At 38.0% G+C, this 23,008-nt stretch overlaps 1 protein-coding gene across 1 annotated transcript; it reads left to right on the top strand.

Annotated features, from left to right (window-relative positions):
* The first annotated feature begins 297 nt into the window (after positions 1-297).
* On the top strand, positions 298-20,537 carry CENPH (centromere protein H). Its single transcript, XM_029941330.1, has 9 exons — positions 298-549; positions 6,947-7,002; positions 10,595-10,643; positions 11,233-11,307; positions 12,839-12,895; positions 15,762-15,825; positions 16,153-16,204; positions 18,269-18,432; positions 19,798-20,537. The coding sequence occupies exons 1-9, from the start codon at positions 416-418 to the stop codon at positions 19,888-19,890; spliced, it is 744 nt and encodes a 247-aa protein (XP_029797190.1). The 5' UTR covers positions 298-415; the 3' UTR covers positions 19,891-20,537.
* The last annotated feature ends 2,471 nt before the right edge of the window (positions 20,538-23,008 follow it).

Consider the following 23,008-nt stretch of genomic DNA (forward strand, 5'->3'; position numbering starts at 1 on the left):
ACAACAACAACAACAACAAACTGTCCCCAAGATCCCCAGTCCCAGCGCCAAGAATGAATGACCATTTGTCTCGGGGTTCCTTTTCCAGCCTGTTCCTGGGCGCCGGGGTGTGTCCCAACCGGATGTAGCCCAACTCCTAGCCCAGCACTCGACAGAGCTGATGCTTAAAGTTCAACTTTCCTTATTAGTGATCTGTAATAGTTGCAAATTGTAGCCAGGACTAGAGAAACAGCAGTAACCACGGCAACTAGAGGACGGGACGGAAGGGGTGGAGCCGTGGGGCGGAAGGGGCGGGACGGTAAGCGGCGGTTCGCCGGAACTTCCCGGGCAACCAGTTTGTGGCGGTTAAATCGACTCCTAAGGCTGCATCTTCCCGTCCGAGGCCGTACCTCTTAGCCTCTTAGCGCCACTCAGAATGGAGATGCCACCCGGAGAGCAAGCGGCCACCGAGCCCCCGGACTCCGGAGCCGGAGGCGGGGAAGGCAGGCCACCACAGGTCGCTGGCGCCCAAGAGACTCGTGCCGAAGACCGCCTGACCCTGCTGCTCAGGTTGTTCCCTCTGGCCACCTCGGCCGGATCCAAGGGGGCGTCTCGGCGGAGAGCTCCGCTCTTTGCTGTCAGGGTCCCAAAGGCTTCGAATTCTGACTTGGTCCCTTCGTAGCTTTGTCATTGCGTCACTCACTTAAGTCCCTTCATCTTCGAGAAAGAGGAAGATTACACCTTCCTAGTAGGGATGCCGGGGGCGTTAACTGAGCTGCTCAGAGGCAAGCGTTTAGCACAGAGCCCAGGGCCCTTAGGGCCTTCGGAACCGTAGTTTCCTCCCTTCTCTCGTGCACTAGTGTCCTGGGGCTCCAATTTTCCAGCGGGTACTGAGGTGCATTTAAGGCCTCAGCTACTTGAGAAAACGTTGCCTTTCCTTTTTGTTTTGTGGTTTTGACCCTTTTCAATCTGGAAGCCTCATTTGTTATATTTTCTGCCAAGAGGATGATTGATGTTCATACTTTTCCACTAAACAGTTGCTACGGGAAGATGTGATGAGAAAGGATAGCCATACAGTGGACAAACAGTGGCGTAGGGCCCAGTCCACTCTACTGCCTGTTATGGTGTGTCCTCTCAAGTCAAGAATAATTTTTATGCTTTTTTAAGTAGTTGGGACAAAAAAATGTCCTGGAGGAAAATTTAATAACACTTGAAATTTAAATGAAATTCTTATTTCAGTGCCCTCAAGGCAGGGTTTATTGGAAGGGAACTTTCCTGCTACAGGTTCTGAGTTGAGTAGCTCCAGCAGACACCATATGAATCACACAGCCTAAAATATTTCTTGTTTGACCTTTAAAGAAAAAAAATGTGTTCAAAATCCTAAGAAGGATTTGTTTCGTTTTGTTTTACCTCCCCAAAGCATTGTAACTATTTTAGATTTACCACTGCTTTGAAAGGTCTTGGCTAATAAACCTCCTAACCTCCCTTTAAAAATTCCATCATGCCTGACCCCACCGGCAGGTCAGTCAACGCAGGTCCTGAGGGAGGGGACGAGAATGGGGTAGGGCAGGGAGCACAGAAAATGGAGGCAAGACAAAGTCTCTGATCAAGCCTCTCTTTATTGAGAAAACACATGCATTTTATAAAGAGCAAGAAGCACAGGTCGGTTCCTAAGAAACAGGGTCACGTGAAGAGGCTAGGGTAAAGGAGAAACAGAGGCTGCAGTTTTAGCACAGTGTCTGAGGAGCCGATAAGAAAGTCCAGCCAAGCTGTCTCCGGCCTTGGGCTGGGAGTGATAACACTGTCCTGCCCTGCAGGTGGCCGATCTTAGGTCAAGGCACACATCTCTTCCCCTGGCAGCTCTTCTGGCAGCTCTCCACACATGCCTACAATATAAAATGCTAAAATTTAAAGATAGAAAATGACCTTTTGGGGTGCCTGGGTGGCTCAGTTGGTTAGGTATCAGACTCTTGGTTTCAGCTCAGGTCATGATCTCACAGTTCTGAATTTGAGTCCTGCATCAGGATTCTGCTTGGGATTCTCTCTCCTCTCTCTTACCTCCCCTGCTTGCTCTCTCTTGCTTACTCTCTCTCAAAATTAACAAACTTAAAGAAAAGATCACCTTTTGTATCTCAGCTAAAGGGAAACTCTTCTTATAGTGTGTCTTAAAATGCTAGCCTACCTTCTTAACCTGTAAGAAATTGTTCTTTTCATTTGGAACTTTAAATCTTAGGGACTTATACCATGGAGATTTAGAAATTTGTCTGTTACTTAACTGCTTATGTAGGTCTCAAATTCACAAAGCAGTTTCAGAATTATGAAACTACCATGTAAATGTAAAACATGTAAGAAAAACTTAATAACTAGCTACCATTTTACTCATTGCTTTTCTACTTATTTTAAGTATGATTTTGGATTAACTACAATCATACGACACCTGAGAAACTGTATGAATTATCTATCCAAGGATTAGTATCTTTGTTACTTTTATGTATATCTTAAAAATATTACAGTCTGTTTTTAAACTCATTACAGTGTTTGTAGTTTTCACTATTTTGTCTAGCTCATTTGTTTCTTCAGTGTGACATATTAAGAATAAATTTAAAAGTCAAAATTTTAACTTTGGCTCTTAGGTGCTGTTTCCCCACTGGATTCCGTTTTGTGTTTTGTGTCTTCCTCTGAGAACTTTTTATTTACTTTTTTAAGATTTTCTTTTTAAGCAATCTCTCCACCCAGGGTGGGGCAGGAACTCACAACCCCAAGATCAAGAGTTCCATACTCCACCAACTGAGCCAGTCAGGCACCCCATAATATTTCAGTGTAGTTGACAATGTTGCATTAGTTTCAGGTGTACAACGTAGTGATTTGAAGTTTATACATTATGCTGTGTTCACCACCAGTATAGCTATAATCTGCCTCATTGCATCATTATTACTGTATCATTGATTGTATTCTTTATGCTCTGCTTTTTATTACCAGAACATACTCATTCCATGACTGGAGGCCTGTATCTTCCTCTTCCCTTCACCCATTTTGCCTAACCCCACCTTCCTCTTCTCTGGCAACCATCATGTTTTCATTTTCATTTATCTCCATATATTTTTTTTTATTTCTTCTTTGATTGCTTCACTGACCCTATTGGTTGTTTGGTTGTTGTTTAGTGTCTATGTGTCTGTATTTTTTCCAGTTTTTTTTGTGTGTGTTGTGGTTTATTTCTAATTTCATACCATAGTAGTCAAAAAAGTACAATATGATTTGAATCTTCTTCAATTTGTTGAGAATTGTTTTATGACCTTATATGTGTTCCATGTGCATTTGAAAAGAATGTATATTCTCTTGTTTTTGAGTGGAATATTTTATATATGTTGTTATGTCCATCTGGTCCAGTGTGTCATTCAAAGACATTGTCTCCTAATTGATTTTCTGTTTGGCTGATCTATCCATTGATGTAAGTGTAGTGTCAAAGTCCCCCTACTATTATTGTATCGCCATCAATTTCTCCTGTTGTGTTTGTTAACATTTCTTTATGTATTTAGGTGCTCCAGTGTTGGGTGTGTAGATACTTAAAAATGTTATATCCTCTTGTTGGATTGATTGCTTTCTCATTATGTAATGCCCTTCTTTGTCTCGTTACAGTCTTTGCTTTAATGTATTTAAGTTTATTCTTATTTGAGAGAAGACAGAAAGATAGTGTGAGCGGGGGAGGGGAAGAGTTTGAGGGAGAGGCAGATAATCCCAAGCAGGCTCTGCACTATCAGTGTAGAGCCAGATGTGGGGCCAAAACCCACCAAACTGTAAGTTCGTGACCTGAGCTGAAACCGAGTTGGGGCACTCAACCAACAGAGCCACCCAGGCGCCTCCAGTCTTTGCTTTAAAGTCTATTTTGGGGGCCGTCTGGGTGGCTCAGTCAGTTAAGCGTCCAACTTCAGCTCTGGTCACGATCTCACGGTCAGTGGGTTCGAGCTCTGCATCGGGCTCTGTGCTGACAGCTCAGAGCTGGAGCCTGTTTCAGATTCTGTCTCCCTCTCTTTCTGCTTCTCCCCAACTCATGCTGTCTCTGTCTCTCAAAAATGAATAAACGTTAAAAAATTTTTTGTTAAGTCTATTTTGTCTGGTATAAGTATTGCTACATAGGCTTTTTTGGGATGGGGGAGGCTTCATTTTCATGGTGAATGCTTTGCCTTCCCTTCACTTTCAGTCTATATACATCTTGAGGCCTGAGGTGAGTCTCTTTTAGGCAGCATACAGATGAGTCTTGTTTTTTTAATCCATTCTATCATTGTCTGTCTTTTGATTGTAACATTTGGGCCCTTTACATTTAAAGTAGTTACTGATAAGTGTGTACTTATTGCCATTTTAAAAATTTGTTTTCTGGTATGTTTGTGGTTTTTCTGCTTTCTTGCTCTCTTTCTTTGCAATCTATGAGTGTGGTGTTTAGTTTGGCTTCTTTCTCTTTATTTTTTGTGTATCTATCATAGGTTTTGGGTTTGTGGTTACCATGAGGTTCATCTATAACATCCAAATAAATAGCAGTCCATATTAATTTGATGTTCATTTAAGTTCAGACATACTCTACCAGAAAAATCCCCCAAAATCTGTAGAAGAAAACAATCTTTCCCCCTTCTCCACATTTTATATTTATCTTGTCATATTTTACATCTTTTTATTCATCATTATATCTTATTCATCTTATATCTTATTTCACCATTTCTACTTAAGGAAGTCCCTTTAACATTTCTTACAACACTGGTTCAGTGGTGATAACTTCTTTATATTTTGTTTCTCTCCATCAAATCTTCATGGTAACCCTACAGGTATAGGTTAGTTTTTTTCTTTTCATCACTTTGAATATGTCATGCCACTTGTTTCTTCTGCAAAGTTTCTTCTGAAAAATCAGCTGATAGCTTCAGTAGGTTTTCCTTCATAGTACTTTTTGTTTTTCTCTGGCTGCTTTTAATTCTTTCTTTACATTTTTTTGAAGTGTTTGTTTATTTTGAGAGAGAGAGAAAAAGACAGCATGAACCTAGGCAGGACAGAGAGAGAGGGAGACACTGTCAACACAGAGCCTGACATAGTGATTTGAGCTGACATCAAGAGTTGGACACTTAACTGACTGAACCACCCAGGCATCCTGTCTTTATCTTTAACTTTTGATATTTTAATTAGTATGTATCATGTCTGGACCGCCCTGGGTTCATCTGGTTTGGAATCCTCTGTGCTTCTTGGATTTGGATATCTATTTCCTTCCCTGTGTTTTCAGTTATTATTTCTTTATGTAAGTTTTCTACACCTTTCTCTTTTTTCTTTTTCTTCTGGGACCCCAGTAATGCAATCTTTGTTTGCTTGATGTTGTCTAAAAGATTTCTTAACCTATTTGCATTTTTAAAACTTCTTTCCTCTTTTAGCTGTTCTGTTTGCATGCTTTCATCACCGTGTCTTCCAGATCACTGATATGTTCTTCTGCATTCTTTAATCTACTGTTGATTCCCTCTAATGTGTTTTTCTATTTAAGTTATTACGATCTTCAACTCTGTTTAGTTCCTTTTAATGTTTTCTGTCTCTTCATTGAAGGTCTAATTGAGTTCTTCCACTCTTTTCTCCAGCCTGGTGAGTATCTTTATTATCATTACTTTAAATTCTTTTTCAGGCATATTGTTTATTTGTTTCATTGAATTCTTTTTCTGAGGTTTTTTCTTATTCTTTCTTTTGGAGCATATTCCTCTTCTCCTCATTTTGCTTGACTTATTTTGTTTGTTTCTGTGGACTAGGCACAACAGCTACTTCTCCTAAACTTGGAGGAGTGATCTTGTGCTTGGTGCCCCCTAGGCGGACTGTGTGTGGTTGGTGACTTTTGCTGGCGAGCTGGAGCTGGAGCTGTGTATGCTAGTTACTCTTTCAAATTGTAGCACATCTCCATCTCTCTTCCTGTTGTTTTTTGTTCTCTCTATCCTTGGTTATTCAGTAGCTGTTCAGTCAGCCCTTAGATCTTCAAAAGGAATAGAGTAATTAATAGATGTATTTGACAGTATGCCACGGTAGCTTGGTTAAGTGTATGACTTCAGTTTAGGTCATGATCTCACAGTTCAGGAGTTTGAGCCCTGTGTCAGGCTCTGTGCTGTCAGCTCAGAGCCTGGAGCTTACTTCAGATTCTGTGTCTCCCTCTCTCTGCTCCTCCTCCATTCACACTCTGTCTCTCAAAAATAAGTAAACATGAAATTTTTTCCGGAAAAAATAGATGTAATATGGTTTGTTCTCTGGAGGAGTTGAGGTCAGAGTTTTTCTATGTTGCCATCTTGAACCAGAACTCTGTTTATGCCAATTTTATTATATTTTTCTTTATTTTTTTATTAAAAAATTTTAAAATATTTATTTATTTTTAAGAGAGAGACAGAGAGAGTGTGAGCAGTGGAGCGTCAGAGAGAGAGAGGGAGACACAGAATCTGAAACAGGCTCCAGGCTCTGAGCTGTGAGCACAGAGCCCGACATAGGACTCCAACTAATGAGCTGTAAGATCATGACCTGAGCCCAAGTTGGAGGTTTAACCGACTGAGTCACATAGGTGCCCTGTTTTTTATTTAAGTATGCTTCATGCCCAGTTGGGACCCCAGTGCAGGGTTTGAACTCAAGACCCTGAGATCAAGAATTAGATGCTTAACTGACTGAGCCACCCAGGTGCCCCTCTTTAGGTCCACTGAAATAAAATCAGGCAAAACTAGAAGACTTATTGCTGAGTTCATGTACATTCATTAAATGCATAAACTTCTGAAAAAAATGAGTTGGTTTATCATATACTAATGAATAAAAACCTCAATAAATACATGGCTCTCTGGGGTACCTGGCTAGCTCAGTATGTAGAGGATATGACTCTTGATCTACTGGTCATGAGTTCAAGCCCCATATTGGGGTAGAGTTTACTTAATTACTTAATTTACTTAACTTAATTTCTCTTCTCTTTATCTGATTTTAGGCTGAGAGCACAGACTAAACAACAACTCTTGGAATATAAATCAATGGTTGATGCAAGTAAGTATTTTCATTTTCAAATAAGATTTTTGTGAGCTTGATGATGAATAGTATTCTAGAAAAAAGAAAATCAACTTTACAAAAAGTTATTTATTTAAAAAAAATGTTTTAATGTTTTTTATTTATTTTTGAGAGACAGAGAGAGACAGCATGGGCAGGAGAGGGCCAGAGAGAGGAAGAGACACAGAGTCTGAAACAGGCTCCAGGCTCTGAGCTAGCTGTCAGCACAGAGCCCAACACAGGGCTTGAACCCACAAACCGCAAGATCATAACCTGAGCTGTAGCCAGATGCTTAGCCAACTGAGCCACCGAGGCGCCCCAAAGTTATTTATTTTAAAAACAGGACTGGGAGCATAATATAGTGCTATTCTATGTAGGAAGGCAAGAAACAGGCATGCCCCAGCCCTCAGGAACTTGTTAGGGATTCAAGAAATAGATTTAAAAAACTAACTAACAATGCCATGCAGTTGAGTTCTGTTGATCAGAGAATTGGGAAATTCCTGTGGTAAGTAGTCCTAGAACTTGTGCTATCTTCGACCATTTGGGTAAGTAAATTAGCAGTTCAGATGATTGTTAAGCAAGCTTTGAGAAGCATTGGAAGATAGGAATGAGAGGTAGAAGGGAGATCAGCTTAAAGATATGAATGACAATTTTTGATTTTTTTTTTTTTTTTTTTTTTTTGAGAGACAGAGACAGCATGAGCAGGGGAGGGTCAGAGGGAGAGGGAGACACAGAATTCGAAGCAGGCTTCAGGCTCTGAGCTAGCTGTCAGCACAGAGCCTGACGCGGGGCCTTGAACCCACGAATGTGAGATCTGACCTGAGCCGAAGTCAGAGGCTTAACCGACTGAGCCACCCAGGTGCCCCTCTTTTGAAACTATTAATGCAGAAGTCTTAGGGAGCAAGAGAGTACTAAAATAATGGTTTAGTTCTCCTAATGTAATAACCATTATTGCCACCTGACCGTAAGCCTTTGGTTTACAAAGATGGATTTTGATGATTCTTTCTTTGTGAAAGGGGCTTAAAGAATAAAGCCAATTAATACTTTAGGTTGAGGGGCACCTGGGTGGCTCAGTCGGTTAAGCATCCGGCTTCAGCTCAGGTTATGATCTAACAGTTTTGTGGGTTCGAGCCTCGCGTTGGGCTCTGTGCTGACAGCACAGCTCAGAGCCTGGGGCCTGCTTCAGATTCTGTATCTCCCTCTCTCTGACCCTCCCCTTCTCGCACTGTCTCTCTCTGTCTCTCAAAAATAAATTTAAAAACATAAAAAAAATTCTTAAGTACTTTAGGTTGAATCACGAGTTTTGTAGGGGCACCTGGGTGGCTTAGTCAGTTAATGCATCTGACTCTTGATTTCAGCTCAGATCATGATCTCACAGTTTTGTGAGTTCCAGCCCTGCATCAGAATGTCCATGTGGAGCCCACTTGGGATTCTTCCTCTGTCTACTTTTCTCTCTCTGTCTTCCCTTCCCCACTTGTGCTCTCTCTGTCTCTCTCAAATAAATAAACTGCTAAAAATTTATAAGAAAAAAAAGAATTGTGGAAAACCTGAGGGGCCACGTTGATGTCTTACTTCATCTGAAATACATGTTTGAACTTGGGAACTTTTCATACTCTGCTCAATTTCTTTTATAAGGCTATATACCCAAAGGTAGTTCTTATGTATTGTCAGTCTGGTATTCTAGGCTTTCTAAAAATACTTTTTTAAGTTTATTTATTTTGAGCAAGAGAGAACGGGAGAGGGAGAGGCAGAGCGGGAGAGGGAGAGGCAGAGCGGGAGAGGGTGAATCTCAAGTCTATGCACTGTTAGCACAGAGCCTGATGTGAGGCTCCATTCCATTAACCACGTGATCATGACCTGGACCAAAGTCAGACACTTAACTGACTGAGCCACCCAAGCACCCCACCCCGTGTTATTTTGTTATATAAGACTTAGCGTTTTAGATTTAACAATTAGTTCTGTGGTCCTTTTTGAGTTAATTTTTTGATATGGTGTGAGCTCAGAATTAAGAAGCTCTCTGAAGTCCAGTTTTTCTAGCCCTGTTTGTTCAAAAGACTCTCCTTTCTCCATTGTTTATTTGTAGGTCTATTTTTGGGCTCTTTTCTCTGTTCCCTTGAGGTATTTGTCTATACTTACAATATTGCCACACTATCTTGATTACTATGGCTTTATAGTAAATCTTGATATCAATGACTGTAAGACTTCTAGTGTTCTTCTTTATCAACATTGTTGACTATTCTAGGTTTTTTGTGTTTCTATATGCCTTTTAAAATCAGCTTGTCAATTTGTTTTTTTTTCTAAGTTTGTTTGTTTTGAGAGAAAAAGAGAGAATAAGAGATTGTGAGCCGGGGAAGGGCAGAGAGAGGAGGAGAGAGAGAGAATCCCAGACAGGCTCCACACTGTAGATGCAGAGCCTGATGTGTGGCTCGAACCTAAGAACTGTGAGATCATGACCTGAGTCGAAACTGCGAGTCAGATGCTTAACCAATTGAACCACCCAGGTGCCCCCAGCTTGTCAATTTCTACAGGAAGGAAAAAAAAAAAGTATTAGAATTTTATTTGGCATTTGATTGGGTTCTATAGATCAATATGGGGGAAATTGTATTAGCCATACTGATTCTTCTAAGACCTATACATAATGTATCTTTCCAGTATTTGAAAGTGTTCAGTGTAGAGGTCATATACATTATTTTGTTAAATTTATCCTTACGTGTTTCATGTTTTTGAAAGAAATTGCACAGTGTAATTTTATCTTTTAATTTCCAGTTGTTTGTTGCTAACATATAGACATACAGATGATTTTTTTGATATTGCATTGCTCATGTTAATATTTTATACCTTTTTATTTTGCATTATTCTAAAACTGTTCTGTCCCATATGGCAACTGCTATCTCCATGTGACTGTTGAACACTTGAAATGTAGTTAGTCTATAAGGGGGGCTATAAATGTAAAATACGGAAGAAAAGATTGTAAAATATTTCATTACTCATTTTAAATTAACTACATGTTGAGATGAAAATATTTTAGATCTTTTGGGTTTAAATAAGTTACATTGAAATATTTTTACCTTCTTTAGAATAAGGAAACTAGAAATTAAAACTTAAATTTTGGGAAATTGGGAGGGTAGTAAAAGAATAAGTTTGGGGGGCAGGCACTTGGGTGGCTGAGTAAGCTAAGCATCTGACTCTTGATCTCAAGTTAGGTCCTGATCTCAGGGTTATGAGTTTAAGCCCCATGTTCATGAATTCCAAGTCCATGCCCAGCTTGGAGCTTACTTTAAAAAAAATACTAAATTTTTGGTTCGAGTTTGTGGCTTACATTATATTTCTGTGAGGCAGAGGGAAAGAGAATCTTTTTGTTTATTTGCTTGTTTGTTTAGAGAGCACAAGCAGGGGAGAAGGGCAGAGAGAGAAAATCCCAAGCAGGCTCCATGCTCAGAGTGGAGCTCAAGGCAGGATTTGATCCCAGGGTCTGGGATCATGAATTGAGCCTAAATCAAGAATCAGATGCTCAACCAACTGAGCCACTCAGGGGTCCCTGGACAGCACTCTTCTAAACTGTTACTAACTTCAAAAAATTATTTATTTGTAGGTGAAGAAAAAACTCCAGAACAAGTCATGCAAGATAAGCAAATTGAAGCGTATGTTATACTTTAAATTTTGTGTTTCTTAAAAAATGTATGTGTTTATTTATTTTGAGAGAGAGAGCGCGCAAGCAGGATTGGGGCAGAGAGAGGGAGAGAGAGAATCCCACAGAAGCTCCGTTCTGTCAGCCTAGAGCCCAGTGTGGGGTTCTATCCCACAACTCGTGAGATCAGAACCTGAGCTGAAACTGTGAGTTGGAGGCTTAACCAGGCGCCCCTCGATTTTGTGTTTTTTACTAAGATTTGATACTATTATCCATCTTACACTGTTATCTTCCTTTTTCCTTTTCTTTATTTTTCCAAATAAATTTTCATGCATGTACTGAGAAGTTGTTGATATAGGGTATGTTCTCACATTACATTAGTGATCCTGTTAGCACTTTTGGCATTCTCCTTTCACAAGATAATTAGTACAGTATCTCAGAAGTATCTTGTTACCAAATCTGTAAATGCATCAGTGTGGGGGTTTGTAGAATACTTTGAGATAGAGTTGTTTTATTTTTTCAAAGGTTTACTTTATATGTATTCTAATAGTGAATTTTTTTTTTATATTGCTGAAATTCTTTTGGTCATGCTTCTTTGATAGTAAAATTGAAGAGCTGGAAAATGAAATTGAAGAGGTGAAAACTGCATTTGAAATGAAAAAGCTTACAATAGACAGGTAATTATTACATATTAGGTAAATATTACATATGAGGTATACACATTGTGAACTGAATGCAAAGTGGTTATGATTTGAGGTAAAGGGAATATTTTAACTGGTCTGAGTGACTAATCAAGTAAAATGATCATTAGATAATGGTCACACAAATTTTGAGTCCTGAGAGAAAAGGTAACCTCATTTATTAATGCCTTCATTAATAAGGAAATGTCGGTCAAGGAAATAGAGGGTGAGCTTAAATACCATTCAGTCTTTTACTAGATTCCATTACTACGGTTGACTATTAGTCAAGTCAAAGTATTGTCATCGAGTTAAAAATGTATGTATGTGTATAGATAGTTAGATATTTTTTAATGTTTATTTTTTTTGAGAGAGCACACAAGTTAGGAAAGGGCAGAGAAGAGACAGAGAATCCCAAGCAGCACTTCTGACAGCACAGACCCTGAAGTGGGGCTCAAACTGACAAACCATGAGATAGTGACCTGAGCCAAAAATCAAGAATTAGATGCTTAACTGATGAGCCACCCATGCGCCCCTAAATATATTTTTAATATAGGTTTTGCATCTCTATTTTAAAATTCATTTAAGAAATATTTGAGTGCTTACTAAGCTTTAAGGTAGGTGTTGGTATGCAGCTGTTAATAAGGCAAACAGGGTATCTTGTAGACTTGTGATCTCAATTAATAATCTCACTTAAGTTGGATGACTTTTAAAACTGTTTCCTTATATTCTGGCCTTTCCAGGTGAATTTCTCATACTTTTAGTTGAAAAGTAGTTAAAGTCCTCTTAATCATTTCCAGCAGTGAACATTTTTCCTTCTTCTCAGAAGCTGGCTCACTGTATAGATAATATGTATTTTTAAAATTTATTTATTTATTTTAAGTAAGCTCTATGCCCTACATGAGCCTTGCATCTATGATCCCAATTCAGGAATGCATACTCTACCCACTGAGCCAGCCATGTGCCCTAGATCATATTTTTCAAGATGACTTCAAAGCTATTAAGAGATCTTATTTTAATGAGTCAAATTTTTTTGTGTGATATAAATGAGTAAATGACTTAAATATTGGTAAGTTGATTGCCTTTTCATTATTATTTATTAACTGCTTGAATTTAAAGTAATTTATGGAGTTTGCTTGTATATAGGTATGTGTTAAAGTTTATTTTCAAGTATGGCTTTATATTCCCTAATTTTCTCCATTTCAGGCCTATGCTAATCTCTGTAGTGCGTTTATGCTTAAAGCTTCCTGCTGGCCCTGCACCAAGGCCAGTGGCTGGGAGAGCAAACCTCAGGCTGATTTCAAGTCTAATCGGCCCCTCAGTGTAAAAGTGCACACCCCTAGCTATGTTGTTATTTTACACTTTTGTAAGTTATTTATCAAAGTATTTCCCATACAATAGTGTTTTCCTTTGGCTTAGGTTACATTTAAAGGAAATCAATCTTTGACTTGTCATTTTTACTTTTTTCTTTTCAATGTACTACAAATGTTATCTATGTTTTATAATGCAAGCTTTTTTCCTTGCATTATAGGATACAACTTTCGACTGCACTTAGTAAAAACCTGGAGAAAATTAACCCCCAGACTAGGTATGTTGGTTTTTTCTTTTTTTTTCTGGATTTGTTAAGGATGAGAGTAAAAAGGGAGATTGGTATAATGACTTTAGTTTTGTGGGAAAAAAAATTGTTTGTAATGATTTTATTTATTTTTGAGAGAAAGAAAGAGAGCATGAGCCAGAGGGATGTGGTGCAGGGAGAGAGGGAGACAGAGGATTCAAAGCAGGCTCTGTGCTGACATCAGAGAGCCCAAGGTGGGACCTGAACTCACAAACCCTGAGATCACGACGTGAGCTGAAGTTGGATGCTTAACTGACTGAGCCACCTAGGCACCCTGGTTTTCTTTATTTTTTTTATAATTCACCATCAATGCCATCTACCTTAACTGGGAAATAAGAAAAGTGATGGCATTTTTGTGCACCCTCTTCATTATAATTTTTATGGTCCTGCCAATATTTTGTTTGTATTGTAGTCCTAAGAAGCAATGGAGACTTTTAGCCAGACAAACCTGAAAATTTGAAGATTTTGAAAGTTAACTTTTGTTCAGTATTTACTCTAAAACAGAAACAGGGTTAGGTCAATGACCCAATGAGATAGGAATTATATGTCTCATTTTTCATGGCAGAAATGTTTGTCTGTGTTAAACTATTTGCGAAGGAATATAAAATAAAAACTTTGGTAATCAAGGTTCTCTATGATATTGTCCTATGTGTGTATGGCCTCAGAGGCCTTACCTGTTCCAAAAAGCTTATGATAAAAGATCCCCTACCATTAGCACCGTAAACGTGCCAAGATGCATTTGAGCAGTTCCCCTTTTGGGGTGTCTTAGTTCAGACTGGTAATGCATTCTCCCCATATTTCACTTAAGTCCAGGATTCCATTAATCCTAAAATCTGAATTTGGGCCCTCTAACAATTACTCCTCCTTAAAAGGAGAGCTTTAAACATTCTTGAGTTAAAGAGGTATATATAGGACGTATTGACACCCAAAGAGGACAGAAAGCCCAAGTAGGCTGAGATAGTGCCTTTAGCATGTTTTAAAGTTTACAAACCAGTACAGCTATATTTAGTAGAAAAAGAGTTTGGTTTTCCCAGGTCTGTGCAAAGACCCCCATTATCAGTCTCCTCAACAAACTCCTTCTGCAGTGTTTCTCAAATGCCTGACGGTTTATCTGAACAGACAGTATTATCACAGAGATCACATTGCTGGTCTCATTCCAAACCTGTTGACTCAGTCTCTGCAGATAAATGAGGGTGCTGGGGGTGATCCGGTGATCCACATTTAACATCCTTCCAAAGCACTGGCACGTTGGAGTATAAGAACCATTGTTCTTATCCAATCTTATTTCATACCGTTTGGCTCTGGCCATACCAAACTGGTTGATCTAGGTAATTACTTCATGCCCTTTAAGATTCCAGGGTTTCCCTTGTTGTACTCTGTGCACAACTCTTTCAACAGTTCATGTTTATTATTGTTTGTAATAAAACTGTACTGTAGTTGCGGATTTATTTATCTCTTTCAACATATTTTTTCTTTTCCTCTTTGTGTTTTACTCTGTTTTATATTACTGATGCCCAGCACAGGCTTTTGTTGAAGACATGAGGGTACAAAAAAACACCCCAGCTTATTAAGTGAAACTATTCGTATTGATCATTAATGGTAGATACATGTCTTTATACATTTGTCAAACCCATAGAATGTACAGTACCAAGAGTGAACTGTAATATAAACTATGGGCTTTGGATGATAATGATGTGTAGGAGTAGACTCATTATGATGAACAGACTTTTTCTCCAGGGGGATGTTTAAAAAAAATTTTTTTTAATGTTTTTATTTATTTTTGAGACAGAGACAGATCATGAGTGGGGAGGGGCAGAGAGAGAGAGGGAGACACAGAATCTGAAGCAGGCTCCAGGCTCTGAGCTGTCAGGGCTCAAACCCACGAGCATGAGATCATGATCTGAGCCGAAGTCTGAGGCTCAACCGACTAAACCACCCAGGCGCCCCTCTCCAGGGGGATGTTGATAGTCAAGGAGGCTGTGCCTGTGTCCATGCAGGGGCATATGGGTACCTTCCATCAGTTTTGGTGTCAGCCTAAAATGCTCTAAAAAATTAAGTGTATTTTTTTAAAAAGCAGCTTATTAGCAAGTAATTAGGGCTTTTTCTCCAAAATGGGAGATTTTTATTAACATTACTACATGCTTAAATTTCGTATTTAAAAAAAAATTTTTTTAATGTTTTTATTTTAGGGAGAGAGAACAAGCTGGTGAGGGGCAGAGAGAGAGACACAGAATCTGAAGCAGGCTCTGAGCTGTTAGCACAGAGCTGCCTGGGGCTTGAACTCACCAACTGTGAAATCATGACCTGAGCTTAAGTCGGACACTTAACTCACTGAGCCACTCAGGCACCCCTAAATTTCATATTTTTTTGTTTGTGATTACAGATTTTTTTAGGGAAATGCATCTCTAATTTTATCATTTTTATTTATTTATTTTTTGCATTTCTAATTTTTTTAAAGTTTATTTATTTTGAGAGAGAGCAAGCAGCCGGGGGATGGAATACAGAGCAAGAGAGACAGAGACAGAGAATCCAAGAAGCCTCCAAACCCAGCATGGAGCCCGATATGGGGCTCAAACCCACAAATTGCGGGATCGTGGCTTGAACCAAAATCAAGAGTCGGACACATGACTGACTGAGCCACCCAGGAGCCGCTGCATCTCTAATTTTAAACACAAATTTAGTTTACATCAAAACTTTTCCAGGTTTATTTTGTTAAGTGATGACTTTCTATTGAAGTATACAGTATTCATGAAAGGGAATCCATTGTAATTGATGTGTTCTTTAATGAGATTTTTTATTTTTAATTAAGGTTAACAAGTCATTTTTTATTCCTTTTCAGTGTGCTTATGGATAACATGAAACACATATTAAAGCTAAACAAATTAATAATGAAATCACAGCAGGTAATTGCACTCTTTACATATTCTCATGATTTTAGTAACTTGTTGGCAACTGTATTGTATATGACTATATAGGGTTTCCCAGAGGTTACTGGTATGATTGGAATTCAATGTCATTACGTTTCCTCTTTTTCATAACTCAGTCATTTCTCACACTTTGGCTGATTATCTACGTATGATTTAAGCTATTGTCCTTTGTTTCTTTTCTGTATGGAAATAAAGGGATTGAGAACTGGAAGTTTAGAAAATGAAAATTAGTAGATAAAATTCAGTGATGTGTTATAGGTTTGTTCTTAGGTAATGTGTCTTAATTATTATTTCTAATAACAGGAATCTTGGGATTTGGAGGAAAAACTGCTTGATGTTAGAAAGAAGAGATTACGTATGTAGAACAGTTTGTTTTGGTTTTGTTCTTTTGTAGAAAACATGGTCACTTACTATGGAGATTGATAAAGGCCAGTTATATCAGCCATTGAAGTAGAGATGAGAAATTTCTTAGCTTTCAGATTTTCTCATAATTTCACACATGGCATTTTAAAAAATATTTTCAGAGGCACCTGGGTGGCTCAGTCGGTTAAGCATCTGGCTTCGGCTTGGGTCATTATCTCACAGTTCGTGGGTTCGAGCCCCGCATCGGGCTCTGCTGACAGCTAGCTCAGAGCCTGGAGCCTGCTTCAGATTCTGTGTCTCCCTCTCTCTCTGACCCTCCCCTGCTCGCGCTGTCTCTCTCTGTCTCTAAAAATAAATAAAAGACATAAAAAAATTTTTTTTAATATTTTCAAATTTGTTTATTTTTGAGAAAGAGAGAGCATGTGCAAGTTGGGGAGAGACGGGCAGAAAGGGAGAGGGAGACAGAGAATCCAAAGCAGCTCCAGGCTCCGAGCTGTCAGTGCAGAACCTGATGCGGGGCTTGAACTCAGGAACCTCGAGACCATGACTGCCCCATCGTTGGACACTCAACCAATTGAGCCACTCAGGTGCTCCTACATATGGCATTTTTAAAAGTAGTATTAAAAGGCGTCTGGGTGGCTCAGTCGATTAAGCATCTGACTCTTGGTCATGATCTTAGGTTATGATCTCACAGTTTCATGAGTTCAAGCCCTTCCTCAACCAAGCCTGCTTGGGTTTCTCTCTCTGTCTCTCTGTCTCTGTCTCTTCCACACACACACCCGCACCACCACCCCCCCACGACTCACACTGTATCTCTCAAAATAAAATAAACTTAAATAAATAAAAGTAGTATTAAAATATATTTAGCTTGATTTATTTTTCTTGTTTTAGAACATTAAATTACAAAAGTAATAATTTCTCAGGCGCAAAAAAAACGATACAGAAAGTATTGTGTGAAATCCATACCTCTTTCCTATGTGACCACAGTTAGGCATATATCATTGCAGGATTTTTCCCTGCCCATATAAGCATTTATTTATATTTATATATATATATATATAAATATATATATAAATTATATATACTTATATATAATTTTAAAATAATTATATATGTGTATATATAGAATTTTTAAATATATATTATTTTAAATTATCAGTTGATAGATATGATTCTACAGCTTTTTAACTTAATGAACATGAGATGGCTTTTTGTATTGAAATTATTGAAATGTGTATTTGAAAAGCCATATACATTTTCAGTAGAATTTACAAACAGAAAAGTATACTTAGGAAAAGTAAACTGTCAAGAGATATTGTCAAGAAGTAATCAGTCTTCAGTGCTTATTTCTTTAAAAGTTTGTCTCATTTTACTCTGTTCTAAACTCCCTTTTTCATATAATAGTATAGGCATGATTTGTTATTTTTAAATGTAACACAGATTTGATTATAAGTAATCCCAAGGTCAGAAGTAATCTTGTTCATCTGATCTAATCATCCTTTGGATGTTTAAATTTTTTTCCATTGGATTCCAATCTACTTTTGATCCATTAATGTCAAGGAACCAAACTCCTGGGACACACCCATGTATGTTTTCAAGTTGTTTAATTCTTAGAACATTTCAGGAACTACACTAAATGGTTGATGATGTTTTTTATATCTGGAGAAGAGAATCTTTTTGTTGAAAATTTATCTTACTGAATTGTCATTCATGTAAATAAAAGAGGAAAAAATATTTCCTTAGATATATCTCTGTCTATTCTTTTGGCAGCCCAGTATAAGTTCTCTTTAACATGATACCACTTCAAATATGTGTAGACAGCCGACATACTGTGAGCTTTTCATGGAGGACATTGCTAAGTGTAAAGTTAAAATATCAATATTTTGCACCACAAAAATCATTTTCAGATCAAAATGGAACTGCACCCTAAAACGGTGCTTGTTGTATACTTTCTCTTGACTGAAATAGGAACTGTTCTGCTTCACTGTTTTTCCAGGATTCCTTTTTGCAGTTGTTATATGTAGTGTTTTTTTGTTTTTATTTTTTAACCTAATAGAATTAAAACAAGCTTCAGAAAGTAAGCTTTTAGAAATACAGACCGAAAAGAACAAACAGAAAGATGATTTGGCAATTATGGAAAATTCAGACAAGATAAAGGCCATTAAACAAAACCTACAGATGGAGATACAAATTACTACAGTCATTCAACATATGTTCCAGGTAAGTAACATTTATATAAATTAGGAAAGGAGGTAAAGAACCTTTAAAAAATGATTGATTCTCTTATTTTCAGATTAGCTTTCAGTTAGTCTTTGATCCTGAAAAAATCATGAATTTAATATGAAATATTAGTTTGCTTACATATATTTGGATTTTATGTGTATTTAATATTTAAGCCTTTGATTTTTTTTAACTATGGTTAGACCTCTTAAATTTTATGTGTTCCTTTATTCCAGAGGGTTTTCATTACTTTTGAATTATGAAATACCTCAAAATTGTTGAGATGAAATGCTTAAATAACCATTTTTCAGTTATTTCAGTTAGGAAGTCCCCCTCAAGTGGAGGATTGCCTCGTAAGGACCGGATTATTTAAATTTTGTTTGGTACATGTTCCTTCCTACTGCTTTGAGACCTCTATTATTTTGCCTTCTTAAAGTTTTATTCATATACTCTTAGTTAAGTCTTATTTAATGAAATCATTGATTTGGTAAGCAGAACATAGGTTTGACTACCTTAGGAGCTCCTGCTCCTAATGGGCTTAGTCATATTTGAATACTTACTTCCACTTGTCTTTGTAATTTAACTTGATTTATAAACACTAGCCCAAAAGCATGTAAATGCTATAGATAGGCCAAATTTTAAATATTTTTCTACATAACAATATCAACACTTATATTCTAAAATCTGTTTTAACAGAATTTCAATTAGTAACTTGCTATCATTGAGCCACTAGTTTTAAAATAATCAATAGGGCAAACAGTTTATGCTTAAACTATTTTTCACTGTAGAAGTGCAAAATGATCCTAAATCAGAGCTGCAGTCTTTTTCCTTTAATCTAGACTACCATTGCAAAAATCCTTAACAGGTAAAAACTATCCACAAAACTGATAAAGCAGAAAAAATTGTTATCAACATCATAAATCTTTCTTAGCATTATGGGGATCAAGGCTAAAGTCTTGGGGCGCCTGGGTGGCTCAGTCGGCTAAGCGTCCGACTTCAGCTCAGGTCAGATCTCACGTTCGTGTGTTCGAGCCCCACGTCAGGCTCTGTGCTGACAGCTAGCTCAGAGCCTGGAGCCTGCTTCCGGTTCTGTGTCTCCTTCTCTCTCTGCCCCTCCCCCTTTCCCCCTTTCATGCTCTGTCTCTCTCTCTATCAAAAATTTAAAAAACATAAAAAAAAAAAAGACTGAAGTCTAACTGAAAGTGGAAATGTGTATACAAGAAAATATTTTTTCATAGAGTAAATGCTCACACCTAGTTTGTTAAATATTTTATAACATAAATAAAAGGATTTTTAAAAATCTTAAATTATTAAAAATACTTATAACTTTAATGTAAAAAAACTTTTTTTTGTTTTTATTTATAGAACCTCATTCTAGGAAGTAAAGCCAACTGGGCAGAGGATCCTGCACTTAAGGAAACTGTTCTACAGCTTGAGAAGAACCTCACCATGATCTAATAAGAATTCTGTTTTGTTATTTTTTGTTCCCATCTTTTGTATCATTTAGATAGCATATTTCAAGTAATTTTTTTAGTGTTGTTGAAACTATTTTAATACTGCAAATTTTTTGTAACTTAACACTCTGTAACATGGAATCTCTTGTTTTAAATATAATTATAGTGCCTGGCATACTTCAAAAGAATCTGAAGATTTTAGCCTTGCAAGGTTCCCAAAAGATATCTAATCTAGCTTACCACTGAATGTGTACTTTTGTTTTACAGCATTCCTGGCAATCCCAGCTCTCATTTGGAGTGCTTTTTCATCCTTCCTTCTTTTCTTTTCTTTCTTTTTTTCTTTCTTTGTAGTTTCAAGTTTTTATTTAAATCCTAGTTAGTTAACACAACAGTGTAACTAACAGTTAATAACAGTGTAATATTTTTCAGGAGTAAAATTTATCATTTACATACAACATCCAATGTTCATCACAAGGGCCCACTTTAATACTCATTACCTTAACCCATCCTCCCTACCACCATCATTTGGAATACTTCTGTGCATTTGTCAGTCAACTAAAATTAGAAAAGGATATCCACTTCTTGGTTTTTTCCTAACTATAGAGTTCTATTTTGTTCAAATAAATCTCATTTTATATTTATCTCCCCACAGATTCTTTTTTCTTGTTCTTTTCTTTAATATACAGATAAAATTGACAAAACATTGTAAGTTTAAGATATACAGGCAACTGATTTGACTGCCATGGCATTAGCTAACATCTTCATCATGTTACATAATTATTTCTTTTTTCTGTGGTGAGAACATTTAAGATCTAGTCTCTTAGCAACTTTGAAGCATATAATATTGTTAATTATAATCACAATGCTGTGTGTTAGATTTCCAAAAACTTACCCATCTTCTAAATGCATTGTTGGGGCGCCTGGGTGGCTCAGTCGGTTAAGCGTCTGACTTCAGCTCAGGTCAGATCTCATGTTCATGGGTTCGAGCCCCGTGTCGGGCTCTGTGCTGACAGCTAGCTCAGAGCCTGCAGCCTGCTTCCGGTTCTGTGTCCCTTTTTCTCTCTGCCCCTCCCCCTTTCATACTCTGTCTCTCTCTGTATCAAAAATAAAACATTAAAAAATTTTAAAAAAATGAATGCATTGTTGTGCTCTGTGACCAACATCTCCCCCAGTTCCCCACACCCCATCAACATCTTTAAATAGAGATCCAAATATAACACCTCAACCATGAAAAGTAAAACAAAGGGGTGCCCAGGTGGCTCAGTCGGTTAAGCATCCAGCTTCAGCTCAGGTCATGATCTCACAGTTTGTGGGTTCGAGCCCTGCATTGGGCTCTGTGCTGGCAGCTAGCTGAGACCCTGGAGCCTGTCTTTGGATTCTGTGTCTCCCTCTCTCTCTGACCCTCCCCTGCTCACACTGTGTGTCTCTCTCAAAAATAAATATAAAACACTAAAAAAAGAAAACAGGAAAATATATCCAAAATACTAACTCTTGTCATTGTTGTAGAGTAATTGTGACTTCTTATTTAAAAAAAAACCACACAAACATTTATTTATTTATTTATTTATTTATTTATTTATTTATTTATTTTGAGAGAGAAGCAAGCAGAGGAGGGGCAGAGAGAGAGGGAGAGAATCCCAAGCAGGCTCCATGCTGTCAGCATGGAACCTGACAAGGTTCGAGTCTGACATGAAGTGAGCCAAAATCGGATGTTCAAACTACTGAGCCACCCAGGCACCCCAAATGTGACTTTTTTAATTTTTTTGTTTTAATGTTTGTTTATGTGAGAGAGAGAGAAGGAATGAGTTGGGGAGGGGCAGATAGAGAGAGTGACACAGAATCTGAAGCAGGTTCCAGGCTCTAAGCTGTCAGCACAGACTCCAATGTGGATCTCGAATTCATGAGCCATGAAATCATGACCTGAGCTGAAGTTGGATGCTCAACCAGGTCTCCCCAAATTGTGACTTTTAAATTTTTGTATTTCTATATCATACATTACACTTTTATAAGTTAAATAATAAAAAGCAAATGTTATTTTGTATTATTAAAAAATAGAACTTGTTGGGCACCTGGCTGATTCGTAGTAGAGCATGCAACTCTTGGTCTTGGGATCATGAGTTTAAGCCCCACACTGGGTATAAAGATTACTTGAAAAAATGTAAATAAACTAAAAAATAGAACTTGCCATCTTGTAGAGCAACCCATTCCTTTTTTTAAAGTATATGTATTTATTTTGAGAGAGTGGGGGAGGGGCAGAGAGAGACGAAGAAAGAGAGAACCCCAGGCAGGCTCTGCACTGTCAGCACAGAGCCTGATGCGGGGCTGGAACTCACATACTGCAAGATCATGGCGCAGGCTGAAATGAAGAATCAGACAGACTCAACCCACTGAGCTACCCAGGTGTCCCCCCATTCCAGTTTTTGAAAACTAATTGAGGGGCCCCTGGGTGACTCAGTTGGAAAAGTGACTGTTGATTTGGGCTCAAGTTATATTTTTCTTATGGAAAAGCGTTATTCTGGAAAACATATCTTCCTGATACGAAGATTCAGGATCATCTGAAAACCTTTTTGTATTTTCCTGGGATTTTATTATCCTGTGTGTTCCCTTCTAAAGTCCAACTCAGAGAAATTTCATTAGTTTTTCCTGAAGTGCTGAATAACAACAGTGGCTTATAACAAACATTGATGTTTCTCTTAGGTCCATAGTACGATCGTGGGATGACATAAGGAGCATTCACTATATGAAATGTTCTCATGGCTTATATGGCCAAGTGAAATTGCAGAAGCACATTTAAAGTTTCTACTTAGAGGAAGTGTACGGTATTTCCACCACGGCTGCATTCACCATGCCAAACAGTGGAACAGGAAAGTATACTTCTCCCACAGCAAGGGAATGCTAGGTTTCAGAGTGGGGGGAAGAAAATGGGTATCTACTGGAAAGAGTACAGTCCACCGCAGCCTGCCATTCTGGTCTTAAATATTAACTTTGCCTTTGCATGGGAAAGGCACAACATTGCCCAAGGAAATTAAGTTAATATTGTCATGCAGGGGCACCTGGGTGGCTCAGTCAGTTGAGCCTCTGACTTCGGCTCAGATCATGATCTCACCATTTGTGGGTTCGAG

This window comes from Suricata suricatta, chromosome 6 (genome assembly GCF_006229205.1).
Source record: "Suricata suricatta isolate VVHF042 chromosome 6, meerkat_22Aug2017_6uvM2_HiC, whole genome shotgun sequence".
Classification (NCBI taxonomy): domain Eukaryota; kingdom Metazoa; phylum Chordata; class Mammalia; order Carnivora; family Herpestidae; genus Suricata; species Suricata suricatta.